This window comes from Danio rerio, chromosome 2 (genome assembly GCF_052040795.2).
Source record: "Danio rerio strain M-AB ecotype USA chromosome 2, GRCz13ab, whole genome shotgun sequence".
Taxonomy (NCBI): domain Eukaryota; kingdom Metazoa; phylum Chordata; class Actinopteri; order Cypriniformes; family Danionidae; genus Danio; species Danio rerio.
In genome coordinates this window covers 10,706,323-10,725,034 of record NC_141022.1, presented here as the reverse complement: position 1 = coordinate 10,725,034, position 18,712 = coordinate 10,706,323, and the positions used below count along the sequence as shown (strand labels likewise).

The 18,712-nt window shown below is 37.7% G+C and overlaps 1 protein-coding gene and 1 long non-coding RNA gene across 2 annotated transcripts; both read left to right on the top strand.

Annotated features, from left to right (window-relative positions):
* Positions 1-940: 940 nt before the first annotated feature.
* Positions 941-7,672, top strand: fam78ba (family with sequence similarity 78 member Ba). The gene is made up of 2 exons (XM_087240489.1): positions 941-2,141; positions 6,330-7,672. Exons 1-2 carry the CDS (start codon positions 1,807-1,809, stop codon positions 6,850-6,852), a joined length of 858 nt encoding a protein of 285 aa, XP_087096615.1. The 5' UTR covers positions 941-1,806; the 3' UTR covers positions 6,853-7,672.
* A 7,561-nt stretch (positions 7,673-15,233) lies between these two features.
* Positions 15,234-17,683, top strand: LOC147846215 (uncharacterized). The gene is made up of 2 exons (XR_015478271.1): positions 15,234-16,203; positions 16,258-17,683. It is a non-coding gene; the product is annotated as an uncharacterized LOC147846215 (long non-coding RNA).
* The last annotated feature ends 1,029 nt before the right edge of the window (positions 17,684-18,712 follow it).

Genomic DNA, 18,712 nt, shown 5'->3' with positions numbered 1-18,712 from the left:
TTTATCCAACATATGTTTTACACAGCGGATGCCCTTCTAGCTGCAACCCATCACTGGGAAACATCCATGCACACTCATTCACACACATACACTACGGAAAATTTAGCGTACCCAATTCACCTTTACCACATGTCTTTGGACTTGTGGAGGAAACCAAAAACCCAAGCAAACACAGGGAGAACATGCAAACTCCACACAGAAACGCTAACTGACTCGGCCGAGGCTCGAACCAGCGAGATTTTTGCTTTGAGGCGAACATGCTACCCACTGCTCCATCTTTTGTACATTTGTATGTAATTATTTACATTTTAACAGATAATTTAAAAAAATATTATATTGTAAATAAACTTTTAAAATTTTGCATATAGTGTACATTTTTCTGATATAATATATTAGGCTATATAGGCTATGTATATATTAAATATTAAATGATGTGATTTAAAGAGAGATAACTTGATTTAATTATTTTATTAAATAATAATAGAATTATCAATTATAATGATTATAATCATCATGGAGTGTTTCTGACCTTTTTTTTTTGGAAAAGGTCGACTATATTATGTTGGAAACAATGTAAATTAACTTTTAAATTGTTGCATGTTGAGAATGAACTTTTTTTTATTATAATCCTAAAATTAATTAGTGCACCTACAACAAGAAAAGTAATTGTTAATATATTTAGTTAGTGTTAAATTGATAATAATTATTATTATTAGCATGCAGTAGTCGTATAGCCTAGTAGAATAGCCTAGTTGTAATGAATAATAATAACTGTTTCTAAAATCCCATCCAAATAGCAATTACATCAAAACTAAAAAGTATGTTTTTAATGCCGTTAATGCTCATTATTAGTACAAATTTAGAGCGCCGTGTTTATTTTTTATGTAAACCAAAGCATGATTTTTTCGCGCGATCTGGCAACACTGATCAGCACCTCTCCGCAACTGAACAGCGACCATATAAGCACATGTCTGCGTTAAGATGCTCTGCTGTTTTTCCTAGGAGGAATACATTTAAAAACCACTGCGCTGTGTATTGTAGCATGCTCTGTAATTAGGGATTATTAAGATCGTCTTCATCGTCATTATCTTTATGTTCTCGAAAGATTTGCACAAGGGTTCTTCTCTACGGATGCAAAGATGGAAACACACAAAGGATAAACACAAAATTAGTCCAGCGATGCCCATGACAGACATTGTGTTTTTAAACAGAGCGCAGCTGACCCAGGGTTGCATTATAAATCAAATGCACTGAATCCCTCCTTGATTGGATCGGTCTCTGTGTCGCTTCCCCCTTTCGAAAGGAGCCGCATCAACAAAACGATGGGTAGGTCGTTCACCTGGAGGAAATACAACCAACATACACTCTCTATGCAGCACCGGCTCCCTATTCAGCACTGAGATGCCTGCGCCCAGCAGAAAGACCAGGATCAAAGGGCTCAGAGCTACAGCCGGACGCGTGATTTGGAAGGAGGACAACAAACAGGCGAACCCCGGGTGTCCGATTCGGTGGAGGCCGAATCACATCTGCTGGGGACGAGCATCAAGGGCAGTGCGGCACTCCAGCGCCCCGGGAACAGGCGACACGAATCATCCATACACCTTTAGTTCCACAACACCGCAGCGTTCCTCGTCTGTTTCGAAGATGCGCTAGAACAACACCGACACGCAACAAAACATGTCTTTTCGTAGCAGACGTGCTTTTTTATTGCTTTCACTCAGTGGATTTATCGAGGATATAGCCTACTGAGTTGGAAACGATGGTGAGGAGAATCTGCCAGCGTTTCAGGGGTTACAAAAAGTGCCAATGAATATATTGCTTAAATTTATCCTCATTTTTCCGTCATTGGCTACATTGACACCCCTGATAAGCAGGACCATGGGTTGCATTCAAAGCATCGCCTGCAAGCCCCGCATCCGACGGGAGAACATAGTGGTCTATGAGGTCTCAGCCTCCATTGACCAATGCCCGACCATCATTGAGGAGAATTCGCCCATCGTCCTGCGATACAAGACCCCGTATTTCAGAGCATCGGCGGGGATCGTGATGCCCCCGGTTCCTAGAAACGAAACGTGGACTGTGGGCTGGATCCAGGCGTGCACCCAAATGGAGTTCTTTAACACATATGGTGATATTGGCATGTGAGTAGTCAACAAACCAAAGAACCAATGACATTTTCGCAGTTTAATTAATATGTGAGAACACTAAAGAACTAATCTGACACATAGTAGATTTTCATATTGATCTTGTTTTCTTTGAGGCCATAGGTCGACAGGTTAATTTGACATAACCTGTTTTTAGTATTGTTTATTGCAGGGGCAAGTGAATGTTGTCAAAACTGTAAAATTAGACGGTAAAATTGCAAGAAGTGCCATACAAATTTGAATGCAAGCTTAGTTTCAACGTTTTGGGAAAGTCTAAGGATCAGTAATGAAAAATCTTTACCCATATTGTGCTACTGTTTGGCCTTGTTAAATAGGTTAAACTGGTCATCATCTAATTTCAACTTTCTGTGTGCTGATGTCAACTCATTTTCAATTTGCACCCAGAAAGGTAGCCAAATCCTTTATTCAGATAATGCCCAACATGTTTGCACTGACCACATCTTTGCTTCTGTTTTGTTGTTCCTAGAACAAATTTCAATCCTAGCTCTATGCTGTTTGTAATGTACCATATACAACGTACAATTTCTGTCTGTCCCTGATGAAAAATGATCACCAATGCGAAACAAAAGTGCAGTTTCTTTGGTGGTGGCTTTCAAACTGTGGTCCAATGTAGTACTGCGAGAGATGTTGCAAGATGCTCACTGTTTTGTGACCAAGATATCCTGCAGTTTTGCTTTGATGTGTCAGAAATTCAGAATGACCACCACATCACAGTTGGTTTGCTGATACTGTACAAACTATAACTGCTGACCAGTCAATAAAACTGCAGCATGCTGGCATACTGATCAACATAACAAGGCTAATGTTACGCTAACTATATAACCTTTGCAAAATTGGGATTTTTTTTCTAGCAATGACTGATCCATAATTACATTTGAAACCAGAAGTTTACATTCACTCTAGAAAAAAAAGAACTTATCCATTTTTTAAATGTCTGGTGTTAAATCATACTAAATGTTTACTATTATTAGGTATTTTATTATGACCTAAATTATTTACAATTGCTAAATGCCAGAATAATGAGAGAATTTTTTTTGTAAATTTTTTATTTATTTCTGGACAGTCAAAAGTTTACATACATTTCCTTTGTATTTTTTAGCTTTGCTTTTAAACTGTATAACTTTGGTCAAAAGATTTGGGTATCCTTTCACAAGCTTCTCACAACAGTTTGCAGGAATTTTAGCCCATTCCTGCTGACAGAACTGGTATAACCGAATCAAATTTGTTGGCTGTCTTGCTCGCACAAGCTTTTTCAACTCTGCCCACACATTTTCTATAGGATTGAGATCAGGGTTTTGTGATGGCCACTCCAAAACATTCACTCTGTTGACCTTAAAGCACATTTGAACTAATTTGGCAGTATGCTTAGGGTCATGGTCTGTTTAGACGACTCATTTGAGGCCAAGTTAATTTCCTGGCTGATGTCTTGAGATGTTGCTTCAGTATTTCTACTTAATGTTCTTTCTTCGTGATGCCATCTATGCTGTGAAGTGGACCAGTCCCTCCACAACATGATGCTGCGCTCCATACTTCACAGTTGGGATGGTGTTCCTAGGCTTGTAAGCTTTCCCCTTTGTCCTCCAAATGTAACACTGGTCATTATGGCCAAACAGTTCCATCTTAGTTCCATCAGACCACAGGACATGTCTCCAAAAATTAGTCTTTTTCCCAGAGTAATTTAGCAAATTGTAATCTGTTTTTTTTTTTGTTGATTCTGGCTTGTTGATTTTTCCATGTTGTCACAAAAAGAAGCAGTGTGTTTGAGGTTTTCCTTAAATACTATTCTACAGTTGTGCCTCCAATTAACTCAAATGTTGTCAATTAGCCAATCAGAAACCTCCAAAACCTTGACACCATCATCTGAGCTTTTTTCCGAGGTATAATAATCTTATTGGATGTAAACTTGACTTTCAAGAAAAGTTATAACAATTTCTCCAAAAATACTTCTTTCATTATTCTGCTATTAAGCATAACAGAAACCAATTTGATAATCATGACTTATCTAAAAGAGAAAAAGTTTAGTCACAGTAACAACTGACTTTACAAAAAAATGGTTATGTGCCTTTTTATACAGTGTATGTAAACTTCTGGTTTCAACTGTACCTCCCTGCCTCATTTTTTCAGAATACTTCTCAAAAAAACTGGCCCCTCTCAAAATGTGTCCCTATCCGATTGTTAAGTGGTGACGTGTTTGTAACGTATGTATACTGTTTCCGGGTCCAAGCCGCCATTCATTTGAGTGGAGAAATCTTTAGTTTATGATCGCGTTTTATTCCTATCACACATTAAAGTTAATTTTACATAAAGTCATAGTGTACACAACAATCTCTGGGCTTGCTGCATAACAAATACCAAAATTTTAACAATTTATAAAACAATGAATCACTTTCTTGCCATCGGATATTAGGCATGGACATATATATTGCAATCGTGATTTTCGAAAGTATTAAATCGCTTTGTAAATGTTTATTATTACCATTTCATGAATCTCCCCATTCAGTTGAATAGAGCGCTTGGACCCGGAAGCCGCTCCGCGTGACGTCACACTTAACAAGCGGATTTGTTCAACACTAGGACATGCTAATGACATTTTACTCTTTTATGCTAACTTGCAGCCTACAGTTTAGAAGGTGTCATCAACATAGTCAAGTCATAGCCAGGCGTAGTTTGTAGGGATGTAACGGTATTGTAAATACCGTCATACCGCAATATTAATTTTTTTCGATATTACCGTAGTCGCATGACTCGGTAAAACTATAGGTCTTCTGAGAAGATTTGCTCAGGTGAATGAAGCGAACGGGAGGTACCGGAAACTACAATTCCCATCAGCCCAGGCTTGGCCATAATCCCTTGCGGTCTGTTGTCGCTACAGATCCAGTAATGCGGAAATGGAGTGTGCTGCTAGAAGCGGGGATCAAAAAGCGCTGGAAAACCCTAAAGCGGGTGTTGTCACCGCGCGCGTACTGAATAGCGGTGTTGTCGCGCGAGTTCTTATCAGCTGTGTTGTCGCGCGCGTAATGAATAGCGGTGTTGTCGCGCGAGTTCTTATCAGCTGTGTTGTCACGCGCGTTCTAATCAGCTGTGTTGTCGCGCGCGTACTGTAAAGCGGGGACAGAGGGTGTCGCGTCGCGGGGGCACTTTTGATCATTTTGGAAGGGAACTTTCTATCCAAGACTAAAAAGGGCATGTGCACTGCACAGGTTGAGCCCTATGTGTGCACGTGCCTGCAAGTTGGGGAATACGACTAATAATCAGTCATGGGGACTGCAGAAACACAGCACACTGTTCAGATTGATGCAGACATGAGATCTCTATCTCACTCATGGTTTGTCCTCTCAAGTGGGGGAAAGACAATGCACAACGTTACCCACTGCTGTCAACCTGGGCCAAGTCATATCTCTCTTGTCCCAGAAACCTCAGTCCCAAATGAGAGGGTTTTTTTCTGTTGCAGGGGACATTGTAAATACCCAGAGATACCAGCTTTTACCAGATTATATTTATATGATAATTTTCCTTTAAACCCATCTCTATCTAAGTGAGTGAGTGATTAAATGTTGAATGTGATGAGTTTTCAACACTACTAAATTGAAACTTAATTTTTTTACATGGTTTAATATTTTTTTGTTATTAAAATTGAAGTTCCTGTTTTAAAGCTTACAGATAGATGACTAATTTGTATGTCATTGACACTTTTGGCACTTTTTTGGAGTATTTTCATAAGTTTTGTTTTTTCTTGTAAATGATTCAATAAATACCGTACCGTGACATTAATACCGAGGTATTACCGTACCGTGAAATTCTGATACCGTTACATCCCTAGTAGTTTGTATTGGACTTTACATGACCGTCAACAGTCCTCCACAAAATTGATGTTGTTCAAATCTAAAATCCAGGATCAACTAAGTATAATTAAAACAAGTAGGAAGGGTAACTAGATAAATATAAAACAGGTTCATCCATATTCCATTCCCAGCCCTCTGTCTTTTAATCAGTTTTTTCCATATTTACATGAGGCTCTTTGTACTGAGCAGGTCTTCTCATTGACCATCACCGCGTCTGTTCATTTACCTTGATCATCCGTTTGATGTATCAAGGCCCCGCGGCTCTTTGCTCTCATGCCTCTTTCGTCCTTCCTGATTGCTCAACTTGTTTACCTTCTTGCAGGTCCAGCTGGGAGTTGCCCGAGCTTCGGGAAGGACGGGTGAAGGCCATAAGTGATTCCGACGGTGTCAGTTATCCCTGGTACGGCAACACTACCGAAACAGTGACCCTCTCAGGCCCCACTTCCAAACCGTCTCGGCTAACCGTGAGCATGAACGACAACTTTTACCCCAGCGTGACTTGGGCAGTGCCCATCAGCAACAGCAACACCCCCATGCTCACACACATCACCCGAGACCAGAGCTTCATCACCTGGCTGGTGGCGCTAAACGCAGACACCAAAGAGCGTATTGTTCTTCAGACAGTACGGTGGCGTATGCGGGTAGACATTGAGGTGGATCCATCCATGCCACTTGGTTCTCGTGCCAAACTGATGGGACGACCGCACCAGGAACAGCCTCACATTCTCAGCAACAATGAGCCTATCCCACCTAATGCACTGGGCAGGCCTAATGCCAATGATGCCCAAGTGCTGATGTGGAGACCCAGAAGAGGACAACCTCTGGTGGTTATACCGCCCAAATAGGACTGTCATGACAGTGCCTACAGGACACTGGAGACTGCATGCACTGTTTAGATGCTGGAATTTGGTATATCGCAAGCTGCTTTGTGGATCGCTGGATTTGTTGAGTTTCTCACGACGTTTTGACTGCCTTTAAACTTTTCAACAGGTACTAAATGTGCAGCCAGATGGAACAAACCCCTTAAGTTTAAGAACTAGTTCACCTAAAAAATGAATATTACTAACCCTCTTGTTACTGTTATGAAGAACGCAAAAGAAGATATTCTGAGGAATGTTTTAGTAATACAATGAAACTCAGTGAAGTCCCAAAATGTAAACCTCAAAAAAAAAAAAAAAGGGAAGCATGATATTATAAATAGATCAGAATGAAATCCTTTATTTATTCTAAAATCAAATGATTTCTCGATGCACATGTACGTAAGCTGCATCCCCATTCAGAGGCAGCAGCCGAAAGCAGATTTCATTACAACAGAGCGACAAAGATTGTCCCGATTTGAAGGGTGCTTCAAAGGCTTTCCCAATTCGAAGCCTGCTTCAAATCCTCCAAACGTGTCCTTTATTTTAAGGGCTTTAAAGGATACAACCGATAGACTATCCCAAGGCTCACCGTGCATCAGAGAAAATGCCAGATTGCACTTTTAAATGTATCACATTTTAGCTTGGATATGCAACAGTACAAAATGTTCAAAAGCTTAGATTTAGATCTGAATCTTATTTATATGAACATGCCTTATATGAACACATTTATGAAGAATGTAAACACTGATTTGCTTTTCACAAGTTTAAACTGATTTTTCACCCAAAAATGAAAATTCGGTCACCCTTTTTTGTGTTTGTTTGTTTGTTGAATGTCTAAACCTGTAACCACTGGCTTCCATAACAGGAAAAACAATTAGCATGGAAGTGAATGGTTACATGTTTCCAACATTCTTTTATATATATATATATATATATATATATATATATATATATATATATATATATATATATATATATATATTCCTTTTGTGATCAACAGAACAAAAAGTAAAGGATGAGTAAATGATGACAGAATATTCATGTATGGGTGAATTATACCTTTAATATCTGTTCAACTGCACATCATAAAAAGTCCAGCAGAACTGTTTCTCCCGCTCATCATTGTTAACTGTCAAAGTTGCTACACTGTAAAACCCAATAAGTTAAGGCAAATCAAACCGTTTGAGGAAACTGATTGCAAGAAACCATTTAAGTTCAAAACTAATCCTAATGAGTACTGTGAACTTAATCTACTTGAGTAAACAAAGCAATTTGAGCACAGTAAAATCCAATAAATGAAGAGAACTCAAACCAACTGAGTACTGTAAAACTCAATAACTTAGGCAAGGCAAGGCAAGGCAAGGCAAGGCAAGGCAAGGCAAGGCAAGTTTATTTATATAGCACATTTCATACACAGTGGCAATTCAAAGTGCTTTACATAAACAGCAATAAAAAAGACATATTTAGGACAAAATGCAGACAATAAAAATGATTAAAAACAGATAAAAACAATTTAAAACGTGTTAAAATAGGTTATAAAAGAATGAAAAAGAAAACGAAAAACATAATAGTGCAATCTGTCGGATGTAGCACAGTGCTCATACAGTAAAGGCACAGCTAAACAGATGTGTTTTCAGTCTTGATTTGAACATGCCTAATGTTGGTGCACATCTGATCAACTTAAGGCAACTTAAACTGTTTCAGGAAACCGATTCTATAGGAAATCTATTTGAGTACTGTGAACTTAATCTATTTAAGTTGAAGTAATGAGGTATTTTATTAACTCATTATTACCTTCAACACTGAGTTCAAAACTCTTTTCAAATGAGTAGAATTAACTTCCAGTCTATTTTGAGTTAACTACACTCATTTCATTTGATAAAGTTTACTGTTGGGTTTTACAGTGTAGGCAAAGAGTCCTGCTTTACAATGCTGTAGTTAGACTTCAAAGATGCAGCCTCTGAAATAGAACGCAATTATAGACTAAACGAAACATTACACTTACCTTATTGGCTCTTCTGAAAAAACCTAAAAACTTTCGTAAAGTGGACAAAAACATCTGAAAACCGTCACTAAAATATCTTCTTTTGTGTTCCACAGAGAAAAGTCAAACAGATGTTGCCTGAGGTTGAGCAAAACTTAAAGGGACAGTTCTCCCAAAAATGAGTATTCTGTCAGCTTTTACTCCCCTTTTAGTGGTTTCAAACCCTTTTAAGTTTCTTCTATTTAAAACAAAAGTAGATATTTTGATAAATGTTGTAACCATTGATGTCGATAGCCTTTTTTTCCTACTACACTGTCAAAAGTGTTGACAGAAAGACAACAAATATTTGTCTGTAGCTTTAACTTATGTTAATATGTTTCAACTAGATCTTTAAAGTTATACAAAGTTTAACTTGAAGGTGCTGTATGTAAGTTTTTGACTCTTGTAAAGCATAAAAATACCATAATATGTTTGCAGATATTTAAGAAACATTTTTGTTTATCTGAAAAACAATGCTCGAGTCAGATATTCTCCTTTGAAAATGTGTTTTCCGTTGTCTTTGTTTTTGAAATATAATTGGTTAAACTGGCATTGGGCAGGTTAAAATGACCCTGCCTAATGGTGGTTTAGCCAATTATATTTCAGCACCGCGTGGAAAAACTCGTATTTCATTCATTCATTCAGAAAGACTGAAAGCATGCGTCCGTTACCGAAATGAGACGTCTGGTAGACAGTAGCAGACTCCAAAATGAGGTTATTATTTAGCAAATGATATACATATTATTAAAGTTAACAATAAGTGAGCAGGTTACATTGTCACCGCGTGTCCTAACAACACGCTTCATGAAGAGATACTCAGTGATAAGCAATTTGGCACCATTAGTTTGCACCAAACGAAACACAACAGAAATTTAAATACAGCCATTTAGAAGCAAAGAATATACACTCACTCACGAAATGGTAAGTTTTATAATCTATTTACATATCAACCATCTTTAACATTATTAAATGTATGCTAAATCACTCATGTGTTTAGTTCTAAAGTTTAATTTCATATGAGGTGAACTATCTGCTGCTGCTTTCAGTATATGGCAATAAATGTCATGTAAAATGACATTCAAACCCACATTGTTTGCATTTAACACTGAATAGAGCACCTGAGGTTTACCTGAGGTGATGATTGTCATAGTTTTTGTTGTTCACCCAGGGGCGGAAAGTGACTAAAAATCAGCCCTGGCACTGAATTCACACTAGCCCACATTACCACACCGACACAGCCCCATCCACTACTTATATTGGTGTTCTGATGGTGAAATAATATAAGCAGTACCATATGTAATAGATATTTAAACATTTATTGTATGTGACTGGAACAAAAACAACACATCTATAACAAATTTATACATGCAATCATTTCATTCATTCTTTTTCTTTTCGGCTTAGTCCCTTTATTAATCTGGGATTGCCACAGCGGATTGAACCGCCAACTATTTCAACATACGTTTTATGCAGCAGATACCAAGTTCACCTATAGCACATGTTTGGATTTGTGAGGGAAACTGGGAGGAAACCCACGCGAACATGCAAACTCCACACAGAAACACCAGGTGACCCAGTCAAGGCTCGAACCATCGACCTTCTTGCTGTGAGGCGACAGTGCTACCCACTGTGCTGCCCCCTTTCGAGACTATTTCAGTTAATTTTATGCATTTGGCAGCATCTGATTTTAGAGCAAATTTCTTTTAAAATTTTTCGCCTTTCCTTTTTTACGGTCCATCTCTGACAATTAACTTCTGTTGCACTTACTGTTTGTTTGACATTCTTGCCAGATTTTGATTACTTCCATGTAACCTCTGATTGGGTCGGTCCCTCTCGAAACCAGCCATCCATTGCCAACTGGGCCAATGCGTAACATTTATCATTGTTATTATTATTATTATGGTAATATTCACATCTTGCAAAAGATAAAAGCAGCCTGCATGTAAAAACAATATATATATATATATATATATATATATATATATATATATATATATATATATATATATATATATATATATATATATATATATATATAATTAAAAATAGCAAACAGGCCCACATTTAAAAAATGGTTCCGCTCTTCTGGCATTTGCCAAAATTGCCAGATGGCCAGTCCGCCCCCGTGTTCACCTGTGAGAAATAGAAGCAGTTTCTACTATATCAATTCGAGGTGTTGGTTAGGACAAAAAGTCCTTTATAAATGTGGAAAATATCCCTTCTATTGGGTGCCGTTGCTTTTATTTAGAACACGGTTTAAATGACTCGCTCCTGTCCTCAATCTGGCAACCTTTGCTTGCATTTGTTTTGATCCAGGAGTGCAATACCTAGTTAAACCACTGGGTGTCAAACTTAGATACTGCACCTTTAATATTTTCAGTCAGTTTGATTAACGCAAGTTGGGATGACTAAAAGTTGATTTGATAAGGCAATAAGATTTATTTTTTAGTGTATGGAAGTTTTCATCTTTCATCAGAATATCTTATTTTGCGGTCAACAGAAAAAAAAAAAAAACTCAAAAAGGTTCAGAACCGCTTAAGGGCAAGTAAATAATGAGTAAAATGTCATTTTTGGGGTGAACCACCTCCAGAAGCCTTGTTTCCATATGGTATTAACATGCATTTTCAGTGGTCATTTGACACACATTACTATTTCTATCTGGCATTTAAATGCATCTGGTGGAACCACTTGTGCTTGGATTTTGTAGCCACTCTTCCCTCTTATTTTGTCACAATTTGAACATCGACATCTGTTTGAATAGTGCTTTTTATATCTGTACGCTATTGACAATGCATCTGTTTTGTTTTTCTCAGAGATTTTGATAATGTGAGCGCACTTCCAGATTAAGTATACCCTGGGGGAAAATATCAGCTCTAAATCCTTTACAATTTTTACAGTTTTAGAAAGGATGTTTGAAGAAAAAAAAAAGAATGTTTGCTTCTATACAACACAAAGGGAATCAAGAGAGTTATTGCAGGAAATATACTGCTTTTGTAGGACAACCAGCAAATCTCTTATGACTATATTTCAAGACAAAAAAAGACTATAGGCTGCATGAAAACATCCACTAGTTGACGTGGAGTGTATTTAATAGCATAAAGGATGCAGTCGTCCAATCAGAAATACCCTGGCACTGGAGATAAGAGTTTGTTTATGGTTGCGAGTCCGTTTGGGTTACACAGAGGGTGCTGCTCCATAGGCATTCACCAGATTAGTCACATGCCATACACGCTCCATCTGTGCCATTCCATGTCCCCTGTCTCCCTCTCTCTTTACTCAAGCTGTCTGGCTCCGTCCTGTCCCACTGAGACTCCTTGGGTAATTATGACACAGATGAAATTGAGTTTCCATTACCAATGTCATGTTTATACTTGAAGGTATGGAAAGTAAACCCAAAAATGAAAGGGATCGTTCAACCAAAAATGAATATGATGACAGATATTGCTCACTCTTAAAGGGGTAGTTCACCCAAAAAATTTTATTCTGCCATCATTTGAATCAGTTTCATCAGGTTGATTTTTTTGTTTCTTTTTTTTTCTGTTGAACAAATAAGAAGATATTTTGAAGAATGTTGGATTCAAGTTTTGGGGAATTTTCCCTGTAAGCAGGGTGTACATTTTTTCAGTTTAACACCTAATGTGGAATTTTATTAAATGTTAGTAAAAGGTAGCTTTTGAATTTTTGTATGACTTACCGAAAATATTCTTTCATTTTAATCTATCATTTTTGTTGCTGCTCTACAGCAGTGTTTCCCAACCCTGTTCCTCAAGGCACACCAACAGTACACATGTTCAGCCTCTCCCTATTCAAACACACCTGAGTCAAATCAACAGAACATTAGAAGAGACTCGGAAACTTGGGCTGTTTCTCAATTCTAATGCTGCGGTCACATTAGAGTTTGTCTATGCGAAATTCTGCTGTACGGCCAAAAAAGGGGTGGGATTAAACAATTAGACATTTAATAAGTGAGTGATTGGTCTATGTTTTAAATTTCTTTCCAGAGAGGTCATGGTTTGATCTTCGATTGTGCTCACGCAGTCGCTTCATGCGATTTCGCAGGTCAGAGTTCACCAAGCTTGAACTTTTCAACCCAGCGAACTGCAAAACTTGTCGCACAAGCTTGTATTTCCCGTCTGACGCATTCGCGTGTGTTTGAATGAAAGTCTATGGGGAGAAAAGTGAAGTTTGATCGCAGCTTAAGAACAGACTTGCGTTCTTGTGGAGATCGATTTTGCCAGGTCACCTCAGAAGAACGAACTTGAGACTGCGAGAACAGAGAATGCATCCTTGTAATGCTGCGTTCACACCAGACGCGGAACGCGCGTCAAGCGCGAGTGATTTACACGTTAAGTCAATGCAAACGCGCAAATAGACATCCTGCGGCGCGATACGCGCGAATGGCGCAAATTTCGCGAATGGCGCGGGGCGAATTGAGCGTTTTGCGCACTTAACGAGCGTTTCGCGAAAATCTCTCGATTTCGAAAAACTTAACTTCAGCGTACATTCACACCGTGTTAACCAATCAGAAGCTTGCTCTTGCGGGGGCGTGATTGTGACGTAGAACCTGTTGTCGGTGTTTCGAGGGAAATCCTCCAGCCTTCACCGACAACAGTTCATCAAAGTCGGCTTGGCTCAGTCAGAAGCACCGCTGAAACCCTCCGTCATCCAGGTTCAGTTTCTGGAGGAGTTTATGAGCTCACAGGGCTGGATGCAGCTCTGAAAGAATGTAGTGGACTCAGACACGACCCTAAACGTATCGACGCTGTTTTTCAGTCTTCATAAAGCACATAAACACTTATTTTCTTCATAAAATCCATATTACCCATTTAGCTATGAAGCTAGAGTCTTCGGGCAGACAGAAGCCCTGCCCATCACGCGAATCCGCGTCTGTTCTGATGTGAATTTGACACGCGAATGAAGCGGGGTTTGACGCGCGTATGAAACGAGTAAACTCAAATGTTCACGCGGCTATTTACGCGCGAATAGCGCGATTTATCCGCGCGTTCCGCGTCTGGTGTGAACACAGCATAAGAAATGAAATGCTGCATTCTTCCTGATGGTCACATGACTTTCACATATTTTGAACAAAAATTATTTAAAAAAAACAGCATATATACAACGATTTACTGTTTTTTCCCTTTTCAATATATATAACATTCACACAAAAAAAACGTACAAATTTACTTTGCACAGTACAAATAAAACGTTAATGAAATTAATTCAGCAAATAAACAGCCTTAATGCGTTTATGCCTTTATTCAGATTGTCATTGTGAATGTTTACTTTCACCCTCTCCTTTAGGGAAACTCCTGAGATAAATAAGTTATATCTCTGAACTTTAATAATAAACAGGTTTACAACGCTGCGCTTCCCACCTTTTCTAAGAATCAGCCGCAATGACTTCAGAGACTTCTCGAGCGAGTTCATTGCTCAAGTCTGCATCGACGCATCCTCGGTATTAAAGACTCATTCTGTAACTTTCACGAATTCTTCGTTCTTGCGTTCCTGAGTTTTGAAACTGAAGCGGTGGATGATGACGTTACACGAGAACACAAGGACGCAAGATTGCTGAATAACAAACATTGAGAAACATCTTTGAAATTAATGATTCAGATAAGGGAGGCATCCAAAATATGTACTGTTGGTGTGCCTTAAGGAACAGGGTTGGGAGACACTGCTCTACAGAAAGAAATGAAAGTAATACAAGTTGACAAGAGGAAATGCTCAAAACATTGATTTTTGGCTGAATTCAAAAATATAATAGGCTGGTTCAAATCAAGATTACGCACTTACTATGTTTTAATGAAACCTGATCAACATTCTGTGACAAAGCTGTGGTTTGCAAAATCACTGTTTTGGTAATAAAGCAGCACGTCACAGAAATTACATATGGGGAAAAGAATAATGACCCAATATAATTGGCCCAAAATGCAAGTAAATTGTTTAAATTAAACTAGCACAGTGGTTCTCAAACTTTTTTCATCAAGTACCACCAGAAAAATATTGTCTCTCCAAGTACCACCATAATGACAAGGCAGATTAATTATTGGAGTTTGTGTTAACCGCACACAGAGACTAAATTTATTTATTATATGGCTCCAAGCTTCAAGCATGGCAAAGTTGCCTAAGTCTATTTGTGTCCCGCGACATTTGAATCACATCCATATTAATTAGCCTAAATCTGGGGTAACAAATGAATCGAAAGCCATTTCTGGTTAACAAAACAAAATTTACAAAAGAAACGCTTTACAAAACAAATAACATATCGAAAACATGCATTTATTTTTTTACACAACTACAAACACATTTTTTTAAATACATTTGTGATAGCTATTCTACGAATGATGCAGCGTGAGGAGATTCCTGAGTTTGTAGTAACTGAAGTGCCAACACAACAGTACTGGTCTGCAAAAGCGCTAGCGCGTATCTATTCCGCAATCGCCGCTGCCGCACACCTTGGGCCCTATCATACACCCGGCGCAGTGTGGCGCAAGACGCGGCGCAATAGTCTTTTGGTAGTTTCAGCTTGGCGCAAGAGTAGTTTTGAGGCGTTGCGCTACGCTGTTTAAACAGCAAATGCATTAGCGCTCATTTGTGCGCTCATTGGCGTTCTGGTCTAAAAAGGAAGGCGTTCTGAGGCGGACCGCTGGCGCGTTGCTATTTTGAGAAACTATAATAGATTTTTCATTAGACAAAAACTAACCCGGTCTAAACTCCAGCGCAGAGTTACGCCTCGCTTACAAACTGCTTAATACGCACAAGAGAGCAATAGGCAAATATCTTTACTTATAAAAAAATTTAAATATTAAGGATATATATAGGATATAATAAGAATATATATAGGATATAAATATAAAGGATTAAAATATTACAAAACATATTATTTTCTAGCCTACATAAACATGAAAAATCACTGCTTTTATGTCTTCTCCATCTCGGGAGGCCTTTTCAGTTCATTCATAACAATTTGCTTTTCTATAATGTTATTATTATTAGCAGTATTAATTATTATATCCATATTTATATTTGTTTTATTAAAAACAAGCTTAGATTTGCCCACCTGTCAGGTTTTAGACCATATGTGGCATGGCAGGTGTATTTGGAAATAACTCAGTATTTTGACCACACTTGGTCATTATTGTTCATTTATTCGTTTGCTAGAAATTACAACTGAATTTAGAAATAGTTTTGAAACAAATATTTGCGCTTAACAAACGAAATTAATTATCTATAGGCTAATTGATGTCTGCATAAAGGTTTCCCTATCCAAGAGCGAATGTGATAGTAGTTCCATTATCTCTCATTCTCACGCAGTAGATGCTCTGATTAACAGTTTTCTGTTAAAAAAACTGTTAACTGTTTGCTAGTGAAATGCTCATTTTTTTCCACTTAGACTTACTTTGCGTCCTGTAAATAGCGAATGCGCTCTTGGCGCGACGCAGCTGGGTCTTAAAGGGAATGGGAGATGAGACTCTAATTGGTTTATTCTCAAAACACACCAATAACTCATTAAGAAAATAAACTCAACCCTTTTAGAACATGCGCCGCGGCGCAAGGCAGATTTCCCGTCCTTAAATGAGCAAAAACGCGTCCTGAAACGCCCTGAAAGCATTTGCACCCTGCGTTTTGCGCTCTGCGCATGGACCGTCAAAATAGAGCCCCTTATTTTGAGTATCTAATACGATGCACTAAAGTAAACATTCCAAGCACTGCACTGATGTGATCATACACTTCAGGGAACAGCTGATGCTGATCAAGTAATTATTCACATCAAAGGGTACCACTGTTTGAGAACCACTGAACTAGCAGATGATGGTCAGCTGTTTATGGAATGAATTATTGGCAATTAAAAGAAGAAAGAAAGATTAAATATGATTATTTTTTTAAAGATTTACCAGTTCAATCGTCCTTTTAGGAATAAACTAGTTCAAGGAGAGACCAACCAACCAATAGGAGAACAGTACAAGTGTGGGACTATGGATTTCACAAGAAAAAAAGTACTTTAAAATCACTACGCACAATTATATCCATTATTTGCATGCTTTTCATTTAGTGAATTGCGTTGTTTTATAATGACCTTGAAATGGATTTTGTGAAACGAAGAGGTGATATAAGGATAGCCAGAATCAAAATAATAATGACTAACTCTTAAATCTTACATAGCATTTATTCAAGCCTGATGCTTTGCCTCTAATAGGCAAACAACGCAGACTGTTTGATTGAAAGTCGAGATGCATGCAGTACGTCTAAAGCTTGGAGCACTGATCTAAAAGGTCTCATCAGAGCAGAACATACGAGGTTGCTTCTCTGTAATAAGATAAAATACCTCACCTCATCTCCTTCATTTCTCAGTTACATCCTCTGTATCCCTGTCAAAGCCATATTCCTCCTCAAGATGGTCATCTAAATAAAGATCCATTAAAACATCTGAGCTCGGTATCTGAAAATGCATGACAACCAGCAACAAATCACTGATTTTACTTTAAGAAATGAGGAATACAAATGTTGCTGAAGTACCACTTTGTGTACTTTCCCACTGCAAAACGAGTCTATGCAAATGGAAGAGACTGAGTTTACTGTGGAAAAGTTTCATTGCATTGCATTATAGGCAGGAAAGATCCAAAAATAGATTTTTTTTTCCTCTCACCTTTCTTCTTGCATGCAGGTAATTTTTGCATTAAACAAACTGTGATGAAGCATATACGTTTCCACTGAACACCCCAGCTAAAACAGCAACGAGGTCTGACGGTTCACTCTGTTCATTTAAGGACTAATAAAAGTGCACTGAATATCTGGCAGGAGTCTGATCACTTAAGCTCACTTCAGTTTGACATCATTTCAGTTAAAATTAACTATATATAGGCATGGGCCTGTATAAGAATCTGACAGTATGATAACCTTGGATAAAAATATCAGTTTCATGATATCACGGTATTATGATAACTGCTCCGAAATATATTCTTTTTAAATGTCTGGGTTAAAAGCAAAAACTTTTTACCCCTTTAAACACAATATATTTTATTTTGAGAAACATTTTAAATATTTTGGAAGAGTAAACATGTCAGGCTAAATTAATAATTGACTTCTGTTGTCTTAATCTGACAAAAACAGATTTCTTGCCATTTTAAAATGGCATCTTTAGATATATTTTCTGCTGTTGTCCCAAAAAAAAAAAAAAAAACTTAAATAAAAAATCATGCACATACCTTAGGAACAGTATTACAGAAAATTATTTTAACATGAAGTTTTATTTTTAAAAGTTAAATTTTAAAACTTTGACATTTCCAAACCGCGATATACCTTGAACCTTGAAAGTGGTTAACGTCCTATGCATTTATATATATATATATATATATATATATATATATATATATATATATATATATATATATATATATATATATATATATATATACACATACACATAAATATACACACACACACACATATATATATATATATATATATATATATATATATATACACATACACATAAACATATATATATATGAGTAAGTTAAAAGTCGACAAACACATTAAAACTCCAGGGGCTGGATACGCACAAAAACTTTGCGTACGGCAGGTTTCACACTCACATTTGGATTTACTAACTATGTAATGAACGTGAGAATGTGCGCTGTTCCACGCCAACTTCATGCCTGGCGTACGTGCATTTCTTGAGTATTTTTGTTTTATTTCCATTGGCGACTGCAAGAGGCAATTGTGTTAAATTGCACACTACAAAGTATCTTTGAGCCGTGCAATGGCAGCTATATGGGACAAAATCATCTGCATGTCTAGCTGGTACATAAGGTTTCCATA

Excerpts from the sequence above, each read along its gene's own strand:
- fam78ba (XM_087240489.1), top strand. The coding sequence starts at position 1,807 with ATGAATATATTGCTTAAATTTATCCTCATTTTTCCGTCATTGGCTACA. Across the intron at positions 2,142-6,329 it reads ACATATGGTGATATTGGCAT|GTCCAGCTGGGAGTTGCCCG; the intron begins GTGAGTAGTCAA and ends ACCTTCTTGCAG.